We start from the raw sequence: 16,127 nt of genomic DNA, 5'->3' as shown, positions 1-16,127 counted from the left end.
AGTGGCAACCTTTTGTTACCTTTTCTGCTGAGCGCGAGGTCGCGGGTTTGATTCCCGGCCGCGGTGGCCGCTTTTCTGATGGAGGCGAAAAGCAAAAACGCCCGTGTGTATGAGATTTTGGTGCGCGTTAAAGATCCCCAGGTGGTCAAAATTGATCCAGAGCCCTCCACTATGGCGCGCCTCATGGCCTGTGCTGTGTCGGTGCGTTAAACCCTACAATGAAATAATCAACCTTTTGTTTCCTTTTCAGGTTGCAGCGTTTCTTGGAGACAGCCAGTAGTGTGCTGAACTACTTCGAACCATTCCTTGGACGCATAGAAATTATGGGTGAGTGGACCAGGAATGTCGGATTGACAGTTGTGGTATTACTCATGGAAAGTGAATGATGCGTTGGGCCTGCGCGCGTGTTGATTGTGTCCTAAGCTGCTCCATCTCGCAGAATATAGGCAGTTTTAATGGTCACGTTTATTCGTATATCTTCCTTATTAAGAATTTGCAGTCACATATTTCTTGGTTAGGTAGGATAAAAGTCAATCGCACCAAGGTGTGAACTTAAAAAAGTGTTCAATGAGTATTTACGAAAATGCGAGGCGTCCGAAATAAACTTGCGGATTTTGTTGTAGAGAAACCTCCCAAATGCGGCAAGTCAATACTGTGGCAAAAACTTTGGTGAAAAGCTTCATAGAGTTTAAGTTTTACGATGCAGAACCATACATTCTTTAGCCAGAAATTCATAATGAAGGGTTTTCGCTAGAGATCCCACGGCTAAGTATATGCATTCTCTATTCACTTTCCGAAATAACTTAAAATGCCCCCTTTGCTGTGAATAAACCTTTGATGGCATAACAGTATTTCGGACCTCTGGGAAAGGAAGAGAAGCAAAGTGCTCTTTTTTGTAGGGGTGATGGCTGCATTACAGAGAAAGAAACATACAATGAGGAATATTTGCTTATGTGGACGATAAGTGTGCAGTTTTACATTGTGGTGATTTTTGCGTATTGTAATGCAGGCAGCAGCAGACGAATTGAAAGGGTTTATTTTGAAATCAAGGAGTCCACCATCGACCAGTGGGAGAAGCCTCAAATTAAGGCAAGTGTTGTAGTCCTTCGCAAGTACGTCCAGTTCAGCCCCAGGCATTTTCAGCCCCAGGCAAAACTCCTGCACCCGTTCGCATTTTTATTCCTGATTCCATTTTAAAGGCAAAAGCGGACGTCTTCAAATAGTGTTTTTTTCTTAAGCCATAACTGGTAAACAATGGCTTCATTGCTGTAGCTTTGATCACCCATTTCTTGAAAGAATGTTTGAGTTTGTTTCTTATGAAGCTGTGTAATTAGATCTTAATGTAAGGGTGATTAGGACGCAGCGTCTCTAAGTGGCATGGCATCATATTATAGTCACATTATGAAGGGCATGCTCCAACAAAATGCTTATTGGAAGGGGAAACTGTTGAGTGAGATCAGACGTAATGTTCCCGCAATGTGCGCGGCGATTACAATCGCAGTCGGTACGTCACGCCGCATTGTGACCGTGGTGAGTCCGCTGCCTTGTTATAATTTTATTGCGCTGTAGAATGAATTTTCTTTTGCATTACGTGTAAACACGAGACCTAGCTCCTCAGCGTATTTGCAAATTTCCGCCCACGTGAATCTTTTGTACCTGGATAAAGAGAGAATTGCGTAAGGTATCATCCACTTCAATGAGAAAAGCTTTGAGCCACACGCATACCAGCACCTAACACAGTTTGTAATTGATGCTGCAATAAGTCCTTAAGACATAACATCCTGAACGTCACATTCACTTCTGCTCCTTTTCTCCCGAAAAGAGTTGCAATCATTTTTTTAGTTTTAGAAGCTCTCACTTGTACATTTCGCCCCGTGATGGGTGGCTTTGTGTTTTACATAATTATTCAAGGCATTAGTGACCGGTTGGGAAAATATTTGTTCCATCAGGGCTACAACAGAGTTCAAGCAAAAGGCTGTCACAGCGGCTGCATTTTTGTTGCAGTTTTTACATCGACTATTCCAAAGTCTGGCGGGTGTTTTAGTGTTTAAAGCTTAATTTTTTTATGAGGCAGTGGTTTATTTTTGTAAATGTGAGACAGCGAGTCTAGGACACCCTCGAATGGCTCTAGACGTTCATTTTGGACTGGAGAACCAAATTTCACGAAAATAGCAAAACGTGGACAGCGCCGTGTCTGCACACCGTGGTAATTGTTACCTTAATACTGCATTAAGCTGGGGAAAAGATAAAGAAGGCTTCAAAATTTGTAGACTTTACAGCCCAATGGAAAATTTTTGGCTGTTGTAAAGTATGTGACAGAAACAGAGCCTATGTATATATCTCCCCGAAAGCCCTGCTAATGATCGCTTGATATACGTGCAATATCTCCTTAAGAGGTCAAGAAAATATATGTAAGAATCGAAGCAAAGAGTCATTTATAATCTACGAACATTATCTCAAATACACGTTTGGTGCGGCAATGAGAAAGACATCTTCACAACGCGAAAGTGCAAAAGTGTGCAAAATACAAAACATATTGAACATCTTTAGTTGAAGAAGCAAGAAGGTAGAACGTAAAAAGTTTTTTTCAATATGTACATTGCCAGTTTTTTTGTTATTGGCAAATAAAAAAGTGTTTAAATGAACTTTATTTATAGTTTTTTTTTGCGTTTCATTGATGCCATTTTTATTTAACTTTTGTTTTCTCTCTAATTGTCACCTTCCCAATCTCTCACATTCACTCCACTGCATTGTAATCGTCCCCATCTGGCGTAGCAAGCACTGCCACTAGCAGAGCTGACCTCTCCAGCCCATATTAAAAAGTTCTCTCTCTCTCTCTTCCTCTTGGTAGATGGACAAATGGTGGACTTGTCAGTTTTCGGTTATTTAAATGTGAAACCATTTACTTTATATATCCTGGTGTTAACGCGGATGGCGTAATAAAATTTTATTTTCCTTACAGCCGTGGCGCTTCGAGTGTAACGTGGGCCTAGTATATCATCCACATTTTACCTGCAGCATTCGAAATTTTGCTCACTCTTTTGCTTATAAAACCCCGAGCCCTTCCATGATTTTGTGTTTTTGCTTAAACATTTCAAGAGTTCATTTTTTGGTTCACGTTCTTGCAGGAGTCCAAGAGGGCTTTCTTCTACAGCATAGTAACGGAAGGCGGTGACAAAGAGAAACTTGAGGCATTTGTCAACTTTTGTGAAGATGCCATATTTGAGGTGGGTAGTAGAATATTTACACCATTTTTATTCTCATGCCCTTTCTTAACACCATTCTTTTACGAAAGCACGGAGTATTTGTTTGAGCACTCAGACGTACAGACCTAAGAAACCTTACGCAACGTCCGTGTAAGGGAATGCGTTTTCTTTAACTGGACACTTGTCTGAAATAAAAAAAACAGACTATTTGAGTTGAAGATTCCCTGGGTCGGAATACAGGGCCACATATAGGCCAAACAAGCATGGCTGGACGTGCAAACGGGTACTTCGTAGTGTTAGAATATGCGTTAAACACTGTGTCATTTATGAGTAGTTGCACACGCAGGGGCTGAAAATAAAAAAAACGTTCTCTAAAATCGTAGACAACCGATATTTTGTTGAGTATATACTCTCTATTCCGCATAAAAGGATGACACTTAAATCTCCTTCATCCTAAAAGCGCAGACAACCAATTTTTTTGTGAAGTGTATGCTCTCTATTCCGAACAAAAGGGTCTCACTTAAATCTTCAACCGAGACGTTTTCTCTGAGAGGATTTCTTGAGCACTTGAAACGAAATTAAGTAGGCTGCCGACAGGCATGGTGGCAACTATAATATTATAGCAATGGTGGCAACCATAATATTGAGCCGTGCAGCAGCTCACTTTATTTGATTTGTACGTGAGATGAAAAGTGTTGTTGTGGAAATTTGTCCCCAGATAAAACAATAATGATATGTATGTTTTCCATTAGTTTATGCGGTTACTGAATCGCTCATTGAAGCTGACGAAACGGTTTTTATACTTACGGCAGTGTCACATTTCGGCGCTTCATAGCGCCAGCGTGGAGACTTCAAAAAATTTCTTGCGAAATTAAAATATTTGCATCCACTTATCTGGAAATTTCTTGTGAGAACTTTATTGTGTAAAAACGCGGCTATCGGTTTTTATATTTGCTAAAGTACACGCTTTTCCGAAAAAACTGGGGAATCTTGCACCAATTCACACAAGTCTTGAATTGTAGCCAGGCTGCACGATGTTTTTCTACACGAGCAGGGAAGCACATATCACCATGCATTTGTAGAAGATTAAAATTGTTAATTAACATGTTCCCCCGTCGCTTCACACTGTAAAAGTAGTGTTTGTGGTCCTATTCATCGATATCGTCGTGTTGCTCATAGCAACCATTATACGGAGTGGGCAAGTGTTCTGCAAGCTCATCGAGCTATTGGTATTTTCTCGCTTCTCAGAGGTTTCGCCAGGGTATTTTTTGCTAAAGCCAGTGTGCGTGTCGCGGATTCTCGGCGATCGCCGCGAGGCACGTGCTCACGAATGCTCAGCATTTGCTGGTTCCCCGAAATTTTCTCACTTCTCCAGGGTTTCGGCAGGTTTTTATTTGCTAAAGCCACTGCGCATTCCGGGGACAGTCGGCAGCCGCCGCGAGGCATGCGCTCACAAGCGATCAGCATTTTCTTGTATATTTCTTACGCTTTACGGGTTAGGCGCCATACATTACGGCCAGCTAAAACTGCTCCGCTGTTAATTGGTTGCCTGTTTTTTAAGGTTGTACTGCTCGTGTCGGAGTACTGAACTATGTGCCGTGGGTTTTACAGATGCAACATGCTAGCAGCATTTCCAATGAAGATACTGACGAACCACCCGCCAAGGCTGAGCCGTACACGTTTCTGGGTGCGGAAGACTCAAGGCCTCCGTGAGTGGAACTCTACTTTGTACTGTTGAAGCTTGCTTGTGTAACTTACACAAGATGCTCTCTCTCGCCCGCTGTTAGTGTTGGTAACTTCTCCCAGCTCCACTTAGAAACCACGTAAAAAAAGGTTCGGTGGAACTCTTTGGCTAAAGTTGCTCTTTAGAAGAAAGAATGATTTGCGGAATGATTTGACACCTTTAATGTTTTTTTGTGTGTTTTTTTGGGTTGAAAGCAGGAAAAAACTGCGGGGGTATAAACAAAATTATTGAGCACATCAAGATCCCGAGCTCGCCTAAATTGTCTGCACGTCTGCAGAAAGGGCGTAATATAAATTCGTATCCTTCATTCCAAAAGTCAACAGCCTCAAAAATGTTCTAAATAGGTACACAATATAAGAAGCTCAACATATAAAATGCCGTACCCGTGTCTAGGTACACATTTTCTATACCCTGATACATTGCTGAAATCACCTGAGCAAGGCTTGATAAGGATTCAAGAAGTGTCTAATGTTGTACAGAACATGCGCATTTGTTGGTAAAAATTTAAACATTGGGTACGAGTGTTTATTCCTAAAATCGTGAAAACAGAGCTACGGTCTTAAGTAGAGTCTTTTTAGTATACATTAGACTGCTTTATACTCATGCCCATTTGTTGGTAAAAATTTAAACATTGAGTGCGAGTGTTTTTCCCTAAAATCCTGAAAACAGAGCTACGGTCTTAAGTGGAGACTTTTTAGAATAGATTAGACTGCTTTATACTGAACATATTTTGTAAAAAAACTATTTATGTGAAAGCCTAACGATGATACCTCACAAACTGCTTTTAAATCAGGCGTAAAAAGATAAAAGATTGGCCTCCCAAGAATAATTATGTCACATATAAAATAAATATACTTGGGCATCATTGTGGCTGTATATACTGTAATAGCCTATAGCGTCTTGCAAAATCCGGAAGCCTTGTTGACTAAACATTTCCCTATAACTTCAGTAAATACGCGTTTTTGTAAAAACGACCTTAGAGAAGGGCAGGAAATCAAGAACTTTCAACATTGGTCGGGAAGATAATAATGTTATCTCTGCTCAACTAAAGGAATCGAGCAACACTATTTGCTAAAGCTTTGATTTTTTGGGGCACCACCTTACACCGATGAATCTGCAATTGCCAATGAGAAAGGCTCCTTGCTGAATTGTGGAAGTAAATACCTATTACCTTATCAGTTTTCTTGTACGAAGGGCACTTTTTATGAAATGCTTTCGGGCATGGCGCTGTAAACGTGGTATGCCGGCTGCTATCCTCTCTGAAGCCGGCGGGCAACGTAATGAGGAGAGGGGGCTTGCAAAACTAGAAAGTGGGTTTTGGGAAGCATGCATCTTTAGGACATTTTAGGAGAAAGTTGGAATTGATGGAAAAGCATTGGTATAAGGTAGCTGCCTAGTTCAATCACAAATGATAACAGTACAAATGCATCTTTTTACCGTGACAGGGGCACTACAAATCTGCCAGCTATCCACCATTTCCCCCCGTTTCCTCTGCTCCTCCGTAAAAGTATAACGGGCGAGATCGCAACAAGAAATTGACTGATGTCAAGGAGAAGCCTCTAATCTTATTTTCTAATGAGGACCATGTGGGCCTGTTTCGCGCATTTACATACTATTCTGTGTAAAGTGTTGTGTACATTTAAAGGGAACACGGAAATTTAGTTCCTACGCTCACAAAGCACACAATTAAGCGCATTTGTTTGTTCATTGAATGCCCCGGTGGTGCTCAGGACCAAATGTCGGAGGCACGCCGTTGTAATTTCCGTACACCTGCACGTGAACTTAAGGCAGACGTTTTGGATCGCGAAAAATGCTATATTGTTCCCTTTATTAGTGGACCGCACTGCACGTCCGAACAGGAGTGACAATCCTTTTTCACAAAGGGGGTTAAGATTGGCGGAAGATTGGCATTCTTGGCAGTCTAAGAAACAGGTAGAGCAACGTGGAAAGTTTGCCTGCCGAAGCCTGAGGGCCTTGTTCCAAGGATAAGGCTTAGTTGAGCGCCCGGTCGACGGGGCTTGTTGGAGAACTTTTTTGTGGAAACGACAGGGATGGGCCGTTTCATAGCAACCTCTTGAAAACGTATATTCTGTAGTTTTTGAAGCGGTGGACAACAACAAAACTACTGCACATGAAAAACGTGGGCTAATACGTTTTTTAAGGAAGCGAATAGCAAGCTGAAACACAGAAAGCTGTAGAGTTTGTATGGGAATATATGTAGCTGGTAACACGTATCGTGGGGCTGTGGAGTTATGAAATGTTTGGAAAGAGTGTAACGGGTACATTTAGGCCAGTACGCACTTTCACTGGGGTGATATTGCGAAAGGGGCATTACAGAACTAAAGGGTGTTACACATACGGAATGTTGCGCACACGAAGCACGACATTTTACTCGTATGACAAGCATACAAAGGCACCTATGTAAATAAAAAATGACAATTGGATAGTTCAAATAATTCAGAACAGTATTGTTCGTTATTGGGTAGAAGCCTGCCAAGGCCGCTTTTCGAACGCTAGGCCCGGTAAGTGGTGACATTACCAAATATTGACAAATTTTTGTAGAGCAATAGAGCAGCAAGTAGGATTAGGAATAACCGTGTGCGTCACTATGTTTGCGGGAGTCCTTTGCGAATTGTTTTGCCCTATTTTATTGATTTCGCATTGCATCAGGTGGTACAAAAGTAGTGGTAGCCAGAGGTTGCTCTTTGTTTTATAATAACATACCGTTTTGTTAAGCAAGTGCTATTCGTAGGGATGTTGGTTCAGACTGACAGGTGCGTGTTTTTTTTTTGGTAATATGAAACAGTTTGACTTAAACACCGCTTCTGAATATTGTATTTTATTTGATTCTGTAGGAACGAATACTGAAAAGAAAACCGTCTTCTGCACGGCAAGTGCCGATAGGTGTTCATTATGACAAAGGGAACTTATGTGGTCAGCAAGTGGAGAAAAATGTCGCCGTTGTTTTTGTAGCGAAAGGCAGTACATAAACTTCTACTGGTACTACGAGGCTGGATGTAGTGAGTGTCGCAGTGTGCGACGTCCAGAGCACGGTAAAGTGTACTAATTGACAAGTTTTTTAACTTATGCGGGAGCAACATTTTCAGTGAGGAAGTGTGGCAACCACGCATGTCGGTTCGCATGCTTTTAGAGGGGGTACTGGAGGCGTGTTGAGTTAAATTGCAACAAAACCGTGCTCCCCACACAAAAAAATTTAAAGGATGCAATCTTAGGACCACATACATTGTTTCAAGGGTCTTTATGGCACAAAGTTGTTATAGCTGTTGTTGCTTTAAACTGGGCTGAACATTGCCCAAGAAATATAAAGTTATTATGCGGAATGTAGCTCCTCTATACAGCTGGCCTGAAGGTCATGTTGGCGGTTTTTTGCGCCAACAAAGAATAGGTGCGCCTTATAAATGATTGTGGCAAGCCTGCACACACAGTTGAAGGCTAAAACGTAACATGTGTTGGTCTTGCAACTTTTGTCTGTTCCAGGGGGCCTTTGGAGCCACTCAAGCAAGGGTTCTGGCTGCTGCGTGATGGCATCGGGGCACTGCTTTCCGTGCTGCGTCCGTCGAACATTCGACGCCAATACCAGAAGCTGCGTTCTATGACCATGGGAGAAATCATCCTGGGGACGTTCAAGGTGTCCTTCTTCGGGTTCTTCTATATCATCTGGATGATATTTGCCTTCGCAAGGTGAGCCTATTCTAGTGCTTTTAGTAGAGACTGCTTCACTTTAGGTGCAAATTAGGAAGCTTGATTGTATTGATATCACAAGAAGCAACACGTGCTTCGGGGTTAACGTGCATCTTATTTGTTTTGCAGTTTTCTCCACGTTTCCTAGCGTTGTAAAGCCCTGAAGTAGCTTTGTAATGTCAACCATCAGATGTTGTCATCTGATCAACCATCAGAGAATGTCAACCATCAGATATTGTTTTCCCTATAAGCTGGTACCTTCATAAGCTGGTACCTTGCTATAAGATGATACCATCAGATGAACGCCTGTTTCCGGTATACATCACGAACTAGTAGTATATCTTCTACCAGCATTTTTATGGTAGCCTCTTTCACTGAAGGTCACACCTCCTCTAAATGAACGTGGTTGTTGGTAATTTCATCAGTGTTGGGGTGACACTTCAACTTTTGTCGCTGAAAAAGAAGGGGTTACTGGAGTTGTAGGTTTCAACCAGAAATTTAGCTTCCATAATCTTTTTTGCACAATCTCATGAACTACACACACAGAAATTATTTACATTATGCGATTTTTTTCTCAGCAACCTGCAGCAAACCGAAAGACAGCTCTATTGTGCGTTTGTGACAAATATAAAATAATCTTTGTGGTAATGCTCCTATATGTGTCCTCGCAAGCTCAACGTTTAGGAGAACATTTAAAAAGGGCACATCTGTTTTACCCTCACAATTATCGAAAAAGAAGCCACAGTTAACAGACGACATTCACTGCCTTCTAATATAGGTGCACACTACGTGGGAGTTTTATGCCTAACAGGTTTAAACGTAGGGTTCTGTGCGATCCCCAGGTGTGCCTTCCTTAGGAGTGCTTTCGTTGGCACTTCTTAAGGAGGGATAGCGTAGCTCGACGGCTAAAAAGAAGTAATGTTGCTCTTTTCCTGGTTATAACTGTGTCCTGTCTAGGTAGTTTCTGTAATTTTAGCTGTTTCACCTAGATCGGGTTCCTTTCCTTCTACGACCTTTTTAAGATTACGCTAACATGTTCACCTATACATAGTCAAATATTATAATTAGTTTGTGCTTATGGTTGCCTTCTACTTCGTCCAAGTTTTAAGGTACAATGTGTACCCAACCAGCCCAACGTATATGTTTACAGTAAGAGAAAACTGCTTTTTCTTTCTTGTCTTGTTGTAGGAGCGTGGTCCGGGTGACGCTGCGTCTGATGGGTGGTCAGCCCCTGGTAGGCAGCGCGGTGCCAGAGGAAGATGCCAGGGGACTGAAGTACAGTGGGTTGGGCGCCATCGGGCCACCCCTAGCACTGGAGGCAGGGCCCTCTGCCATGGGTGCAGGCCTGGCAGGAACGGGATTACCGGCCGAGGCGGACATGGCCCCGCACATGCGCGCCTTCGGCTTGGACATCACAAAGACTGAAGAAGACGGCGAAGTCAAGTAAGTTTGACAGCATCACTAGACCTCGTCTTTTCAGCGAGGCTGCAGGCACACCATCAATGGAATGTAGTTTATACAGAAAGGGGTTCTGAACTAATATACAGTAGTGTGACCCCTTGTGTATTGATAACATACACGACAATAGAATGACTTAAGCTGCTAACATTGAACGATACCTCAATTTGTTAGCTCTTTATGCAAAGAAGAAAGAGGCTATGCGTGCATATTTGGTTGGTAATATTGAAGATTTTAGCAATAAATGGGAAGCAGATTTCAGAAATAAACCAGAAAGCCTTGAAAATAACACTTAAAGTACACAAAAACATCCACTTTAGTAAGTGGCCTGCTGTACACAGATATAAGTACAATAACATTTATATATACCTGCAATTGAATGTCACTTGAATGTCACTTGAATTGAATGCCACTTGAAGGTCATATTCAAGGTAACTTCCATACTTCCTGCCTTACTAAATCGCCAAAAGCGGTGTGGCGATTTAGTAAGGCAGCTTACCGGTATTTATGTAGAATGGTGCCTGATTCGGAGTAGTGGTATGAAGTATTTACTTGGCATTCTTAGATAGCATGTGTGCTCATGACACTGCACAGGAGCCATGATTAAAGACTCTGCTTCAATGCATCCATGGCCTAGGCCGCAGTTCTTTATGTTCCGGTTTGACGGAGCTTGCTTGGGAGGACCTGCATTTCAAAGTCGCAATGGCATCTTGTCATTCCTATAGACGGTATTCGTTGAAAAGTTTAGCGGTCAATTTCTTCGCTTGGCAGCACTGGAAACGGCCACAGACATGGCCGATGCGCCATGGACACGGCGCAGCTTGGGCCACTGTGGCCGCACACCGAAGAAAAAAAAAAGATACCGGCGTGCGTCATCTGCTCCGTTCCAATCCGATTCTAATCTGTGGCGCCAACAGAGATGTTATTAATCGCACTAACAGTGAACTCGACAATACTTTATGTTCGGCGAAAAGTTCGTAACGTGAAACACAGTCATGTGTTTCACAGTCGTGCTTAGCTGGACAAGTGCCGCCATACCGCGGAGCCCGACGTAACGACACTAAGTTCGTCCCGCGTATCTTCGAGCTCGACGCACATTTTCCCACGGTCACCGCAACTGCCGGTAGCCGCCTGCCTCCCGCAACGCCCCAACGCTCACGGCACCGAATCGCTGCATCTCCTCCGTAGCAGGTGCAGCGGTTCTCTGCACCGCGGCGGCACCGCTGCTGCACCATGAGCAGTCGAGCGACGCGGTGCACGACACCTTTCCTGCAGCGGCGAATCGAGCGATTTGGTGCAGCGCACCGTGCAACGGTGCAGGCCTTGCAGGGAATCGCGTCTGAATCGAATGGAGCTACGGTTGCATGGAGGAGAAGACGGGTGCCTGTTCTGCGGGCCGTGCGCAGACCGTCGCCTAGCAACAGATGCTTGGCCACAGATATGGCGGCGCACACTTGGTTGCCTGCATGCATTCCACGAAATTGAATACCGAGGATAGATCTGAGGGCACTTTAGAATTATTCAGTTTGTGGTAATAAATTTATAAACAAGGGTCCACTGGTTTCAGTTTATTATTCCGTTTATTATTCATGCCAGAAAAGTAGTGCAGTAATAGTATTATACAGACGAGGGTCCCAAAGCTAAAAACTGTAACGGGACCCTCGATGAATTACAACAAACAATAAATTAGTTCAAGTAAACGAGCAACATGTAATACGACTGAATGGCAATTAGTTACACAGTATATTGGGGTGAGTAATTATTACAAGTTAAGTGACACATCAGCCAACGAAAAGCAACGCAAAGAAAGAAAGAAGAAAAAAAAGAGAAAGAAAGAAGAAAAATAAAAAAAGTAGAAAATCACATCTAGTTTAATGGCGGACATTGTCAATCAAAATAATTTTATCTAAATTTATAACCAAAAACCCAAAGCCTCCCAAAAAAGCCCTTAAACAGGCAGCTAATAATTTAACAGAAAACTTTTAAGCGCCTTTTTAAATAATGACAAAGTAGACATTGATTTAACAGGAAGAGGCAAGTCATTCCATAAAGAAATGGCCGCAAAGGCAGAGGTCATTTTTCCATAATTTCTGCGTGAGGTGGGTAGCAAAAAGTTAAGGTTCGTTGCAAATCGGGTCATATTGTTGTTTCGTAAGAAAACTGGATCTATAAAATCAAACGGTAGCTGTGCATTTCGCGATTGAAACAAAAGAACGGCTATGCTATAAAAAAATAACTTACGAACAGGTAGGATTTTATTGTCTTGAAGTAGATCACCTGCACTGGAGTAGGGTGAGCTATTAGTGACAATGCGGATCGCTTGATTTTGTATGCTCTGAATGGCAAGGACTAAGCTGACTAAGCTTAGTCTAAGACTGAATAAGCTTATTGCCTGACTAAGCTGAGAAGATGTTTTGTTAAACCTTGTAACGCAGTTGCCACACCAGAGTTCGTCTAGTGCCAGTCTCAGCAGTTTCGGGTTCAGAACTCATCCCTCTGTGGAGAAAAAAAAATGCTAAAGTTGTTTCTTTGGCAGTGCGCAGCCAGAAGTGGTGAAGACCGGAGATGCCGAGCGGAACGCGTTCCGCTCCCCGCTAGCAGACGACGCTCGCTTTCCTAGCGCAACTCGCAACCGCAGCGCCGTGGTGGCGAGAGTCGCGGCCGGCCGCCTTCTCTCTACGGCCGCGGCGGGGAGATACGGAACTGAAACTAAAGCGTGGCAAACTGTTCGCATGGCGACGCAGTGAAACATCCCCCTCACGAGGGGCACCATCAAATGCAGAGCATTTCCGGGGGCGCATGACGTTAAGTAGTTTGCGTTACGTTAATGTTGTTGCACTTGTGGCAACTTCTGACGAGAGCGCGCTCCTCAGCAGTAAAATTGGCAGCCTCGGCGCACGTTGAGTCCGAGAGAGGGAAGAGAGTGTACTTGAAACGTGCCTGGGCGCGCTATCGAATGTTGATCGCGCGATAGCGAAACGTCTGAGCCGGGCATGTCGAGGCGAGCGATGCGGACAACTACGAACGCCAAGAACGGGTGACATCGTGAGTTAAAGAAATGATCTGCATTTAAAACACTGTGGACGGTTTATTTAATGAATAAAAGAGGTCGACTCTTGATATAATATGGAAGGCAATGGCTTACTTTATGTGACCGGTCTTGTCTCTCCGCCAGGTACCATGTGGCACCACCGAAGTCAACGCTGAGCCCACAGTCGAGTCTAGATGACGCTGACCAAACCACAGAAGAGGACACGAGCAAGGGTTCACCCCACGACAAGGGCTCGCCAGACGGGGAGTTGCCAGACGGTCTTCCATTAGACGGACAGGTATGGGAAGCGCCTAAGGAAGTGTGATCAGCCTATAAGTTTGCTAAACATACCACATATACAACTGGTTGTACAAAACTTTAAAGCCGTGTGCTTCAGCTCTCCGCCTTGTGCACAATCCACACATATGACGAATGTTGCATTGTTTTGTGGTGTTGAAATGTTAACATTACTTTGACTTAGGGTATGTTGTTTGAATTTATGTATCCATCTCATTTCGTTTTGCTTGATGCTGAAAACTATTAAGTGATGTTTGTGGTGCAGTCGGCTTTGTTGTAACGAATTCTTCACGAGGATGATATGCTTTGTTGTTCGTACAGGGGAGTGCACATGCTCGCAAGCACACGTAGACGTGCACTGGATCACTTATGTTACGTCATTGCGCGTACTTTTATTAAGGTCACTACTTGTAGATCATAATTGTTATTATTTGCAGAGTGAGCGAGATTCTCGGTGCAATAGAAAAAGATTGGGCACTACTGGTCTTCAATGAGGGTCGCTGTGATGCAGTTATTGTATGTATCAAGTATGCCTCAACAAGAAGAAATACTGGTCAAAGCAGTTGTCTGATGGGTATATGTCAGTGTTGCCCCCTGGCTCAGTTCTGAAAATTACTAATGAAATGTGGTAGTGCTTGGTATTGGCAAAAGTTAATGGAATAGTCTTGCCTTGTGTTTTGTGACCTTTGAAACCCAAGCTAGGACGACTATTTTATAAAATGGATTAACTAATTATTTTACAGAAGAAACCTCCACGTGCTCGTATGCAGCATGACTAACATAAGCCTAGAAAAGCGGTAACAATGAAGTGTCTAAGGCTGCAATCTTTCGTAAGAAGTTTCTGATAGTTTTTATACCGGTATAGGTTACTTGGCTGCATAGGAATAACCGAAAGTTTGAATGCTTAGCCTAGGTTTTTCGCATATTCCAGGCGACTGTGTTGGAGGGTGACCTGAAGACGAAAGACATGGGCCAGGAAACTGCGGACGGGTAGGTTGGACATATTCCGTTCGTTTGCTGGCCGCTTAAAATCCCTATTCGTTTAATTTTGAAAAGGAAATGCCTCGGGGGAGTAGCGCTTCGTTGTCGTTATGCCAAAAAAATATCGGAATAAATACATACTTCACAGTAGGTCTGCTCGGGCAAGAGAGTGTGTGGCCACTTGAAAACAACTACCAACTGTACAGTTTCCTGGTTTCTAAAACAATTTTGGATAAATTACGGAAATTGCGCTGCGAAGGTTTGTGTGCGCCAAGTATTTGACGCCATGTTCTCGACATTATTGCGGGTTTTTACAAAATATACGTTTTTCAATGGGTCAGGTGTGCCTTCATGCCAGTGTGACATCTCTCCTTTTCGCAATTCATTGCGACCTTTTTAAATACAATGTAAGGAGTGATCGGTAACTTACTAACAGAGGATAGAATAAAGCTGGTGTAGCTCCCATTGCTGAAGACATAGGAAATGTCGTAGGAGAAGAATACATAAAGGAAAAGCGCCAGTTCGGTTTTATCAAGTGGAGTAAAAACAGCAGGAAAATGAATATGACGGAAACAGGATACTCAAAACAAAGGCTCAGCATGGCTCTGTTTTGCCACTAAAAAAGAATGGGTTGGGAGAAGAGTATTGTGGTTCTGCTATTTGCATGTTGTGTTGTGATTCTCCATACCTTAAGTAGCATTTTTAGAATAATAGTTTCTTGAAAGTAGGAAGTGCTCCTCAGCAAGCTTTGTTCAGGTACTAGATTGAAAAGGAACGTCACGCGAAAGATGTGCGGGACTGTACGCCTTTATTACTTATAAAAAAATGGTGAGGAGCAAATAATATTGTGCAAGATGATGATCTGCGTTGTTGTTTGGGGAGTACAAATCGGGTCAATAAAATGAAGAAATTTAACCCAAATCGCGTAATCGAACGTGTCAGATAATTTGCTCCTTTTTTGCGGAATACCTTTAGTCACTTAGGAGCCAATGCATAGAAATGAGTCGAACGTCTCTGGCGTTAAAAGGTGCCCACAACCTCGTGCGTTTAGATGACTACTTTTGCAATTTTCGAAGGTTGTGTTGTAAAGAAAATATGCATTTCATATTTGCTCTAGAGCTTGCATTTATACGAAACAGGTTGTACAGTTTAATGTGGGTTACTCAAGGTTTTCTTCATTTTTGTTGGTAGTATTGAGCTTACAGCTGGCTATAATAAGGTTTAGAAGAAATCTTGTCGAGTGTTCTTGCAACTCCCAAGTTTTTACAAGGATTTCAGTAAATTTATTTCACAGGCTTTTAAGCCACTGGAATATGTGCCATCAGATAGTGTGTGCGCTGATTTTTTTGGCTGAATATGCGAGATTTTGTTGCAAATGCAATTGTGCATTCTTTGTGGTTCGCCCAACTTAAGATAGGTAAGGCACAAGACATAGTTGTCTGTATAAAGTCAAATGAATGGAGAGCTCCTGATGTCATGCATTTTGTGTGCTGCATGCATGTTGGTAGCTTTTGTTTAGTTACGGACGCACTCACTGTTTTCCTGTTTCTAATTTTTCTTCATAGTGTTCAATTCTAGTATCCGCATTTTCAGCAGGTATGGTGTGCATTGTGCTGTCCTCGTGAAGTTTTGTGTATCTTTTCGAGGCGCTATGAATTGTTCTTTGTTTTCTACAGAACCAATTAAGTGTTACTGGAAGAATGTGTGG

The 16,127-nt window shown here is 42.8% G+C and overlaps 1 protein-coding gene across 6 annotated transcripts in view; it reads left to right on the top strand.

Annotated features, from left to right (window-relative positions):
* Positions 1-16,127, top strand: part of Ryr (Ryanodine receptor) — a 405,814-nt gene that overhangs the window by 364,833 nt on the left and 24,854 nt on the right. For all 6 annotated transcript variants that reach the window (XM_077672818.1, XM_077672817.1, XM_077672813.1 and 3 more), the window contains 8 exons: positions 251-327; positions 1,010-1,089; positions 3,129-3,227; positions 4,818-4,915; positions 8,449-8,652; positions 9,841-10,095; positions 13,286-13,439; positions 14,370-14,428. In XM_077672818.1, coding sequence (XP_077528944.1) covers positions 251-327; positions 1,010-1,089; positions 3,129-3,227; positions 4,818-4,915; positions 8,449-8,652; positions 9,841-10,095; positions 13,286-13,439; positions 14,370-14,428 — 1,026 coding nt within the window. The remainder of the gene's footprint in view (positions 1-250; positions 328-1,009; positions 1,090-3,128; positions 3,228-4,817; positions 4,916-8,448; positions 8,653-9,840; positions 10,096-13,285; positions 13,440-14,369; positions 14,429-16,127) is intronic.

This window comes from Haemaphysalis longicornis, unplaced genomic scaffold (assembly GCF_048455015.1).
Source record: "Haemaphysalis longicornis isolate Haplotype H1 unplaced genomic scaffold, Haemaphysalis longicornis Haplotype H1 scaffold_6, whole genome shotgun sequence".
NCBI classification, from domain to species: domain Eukaryota; kingdom Metazoa; phylum Arthropoda; class Arachnida; order Ixodida; family Ixodidae; genus Haemaphysalis; species Haemaphysalis longicornis.
This window is presented reverse-complemented; position numbering and strand designations above follow the sequence as displayed.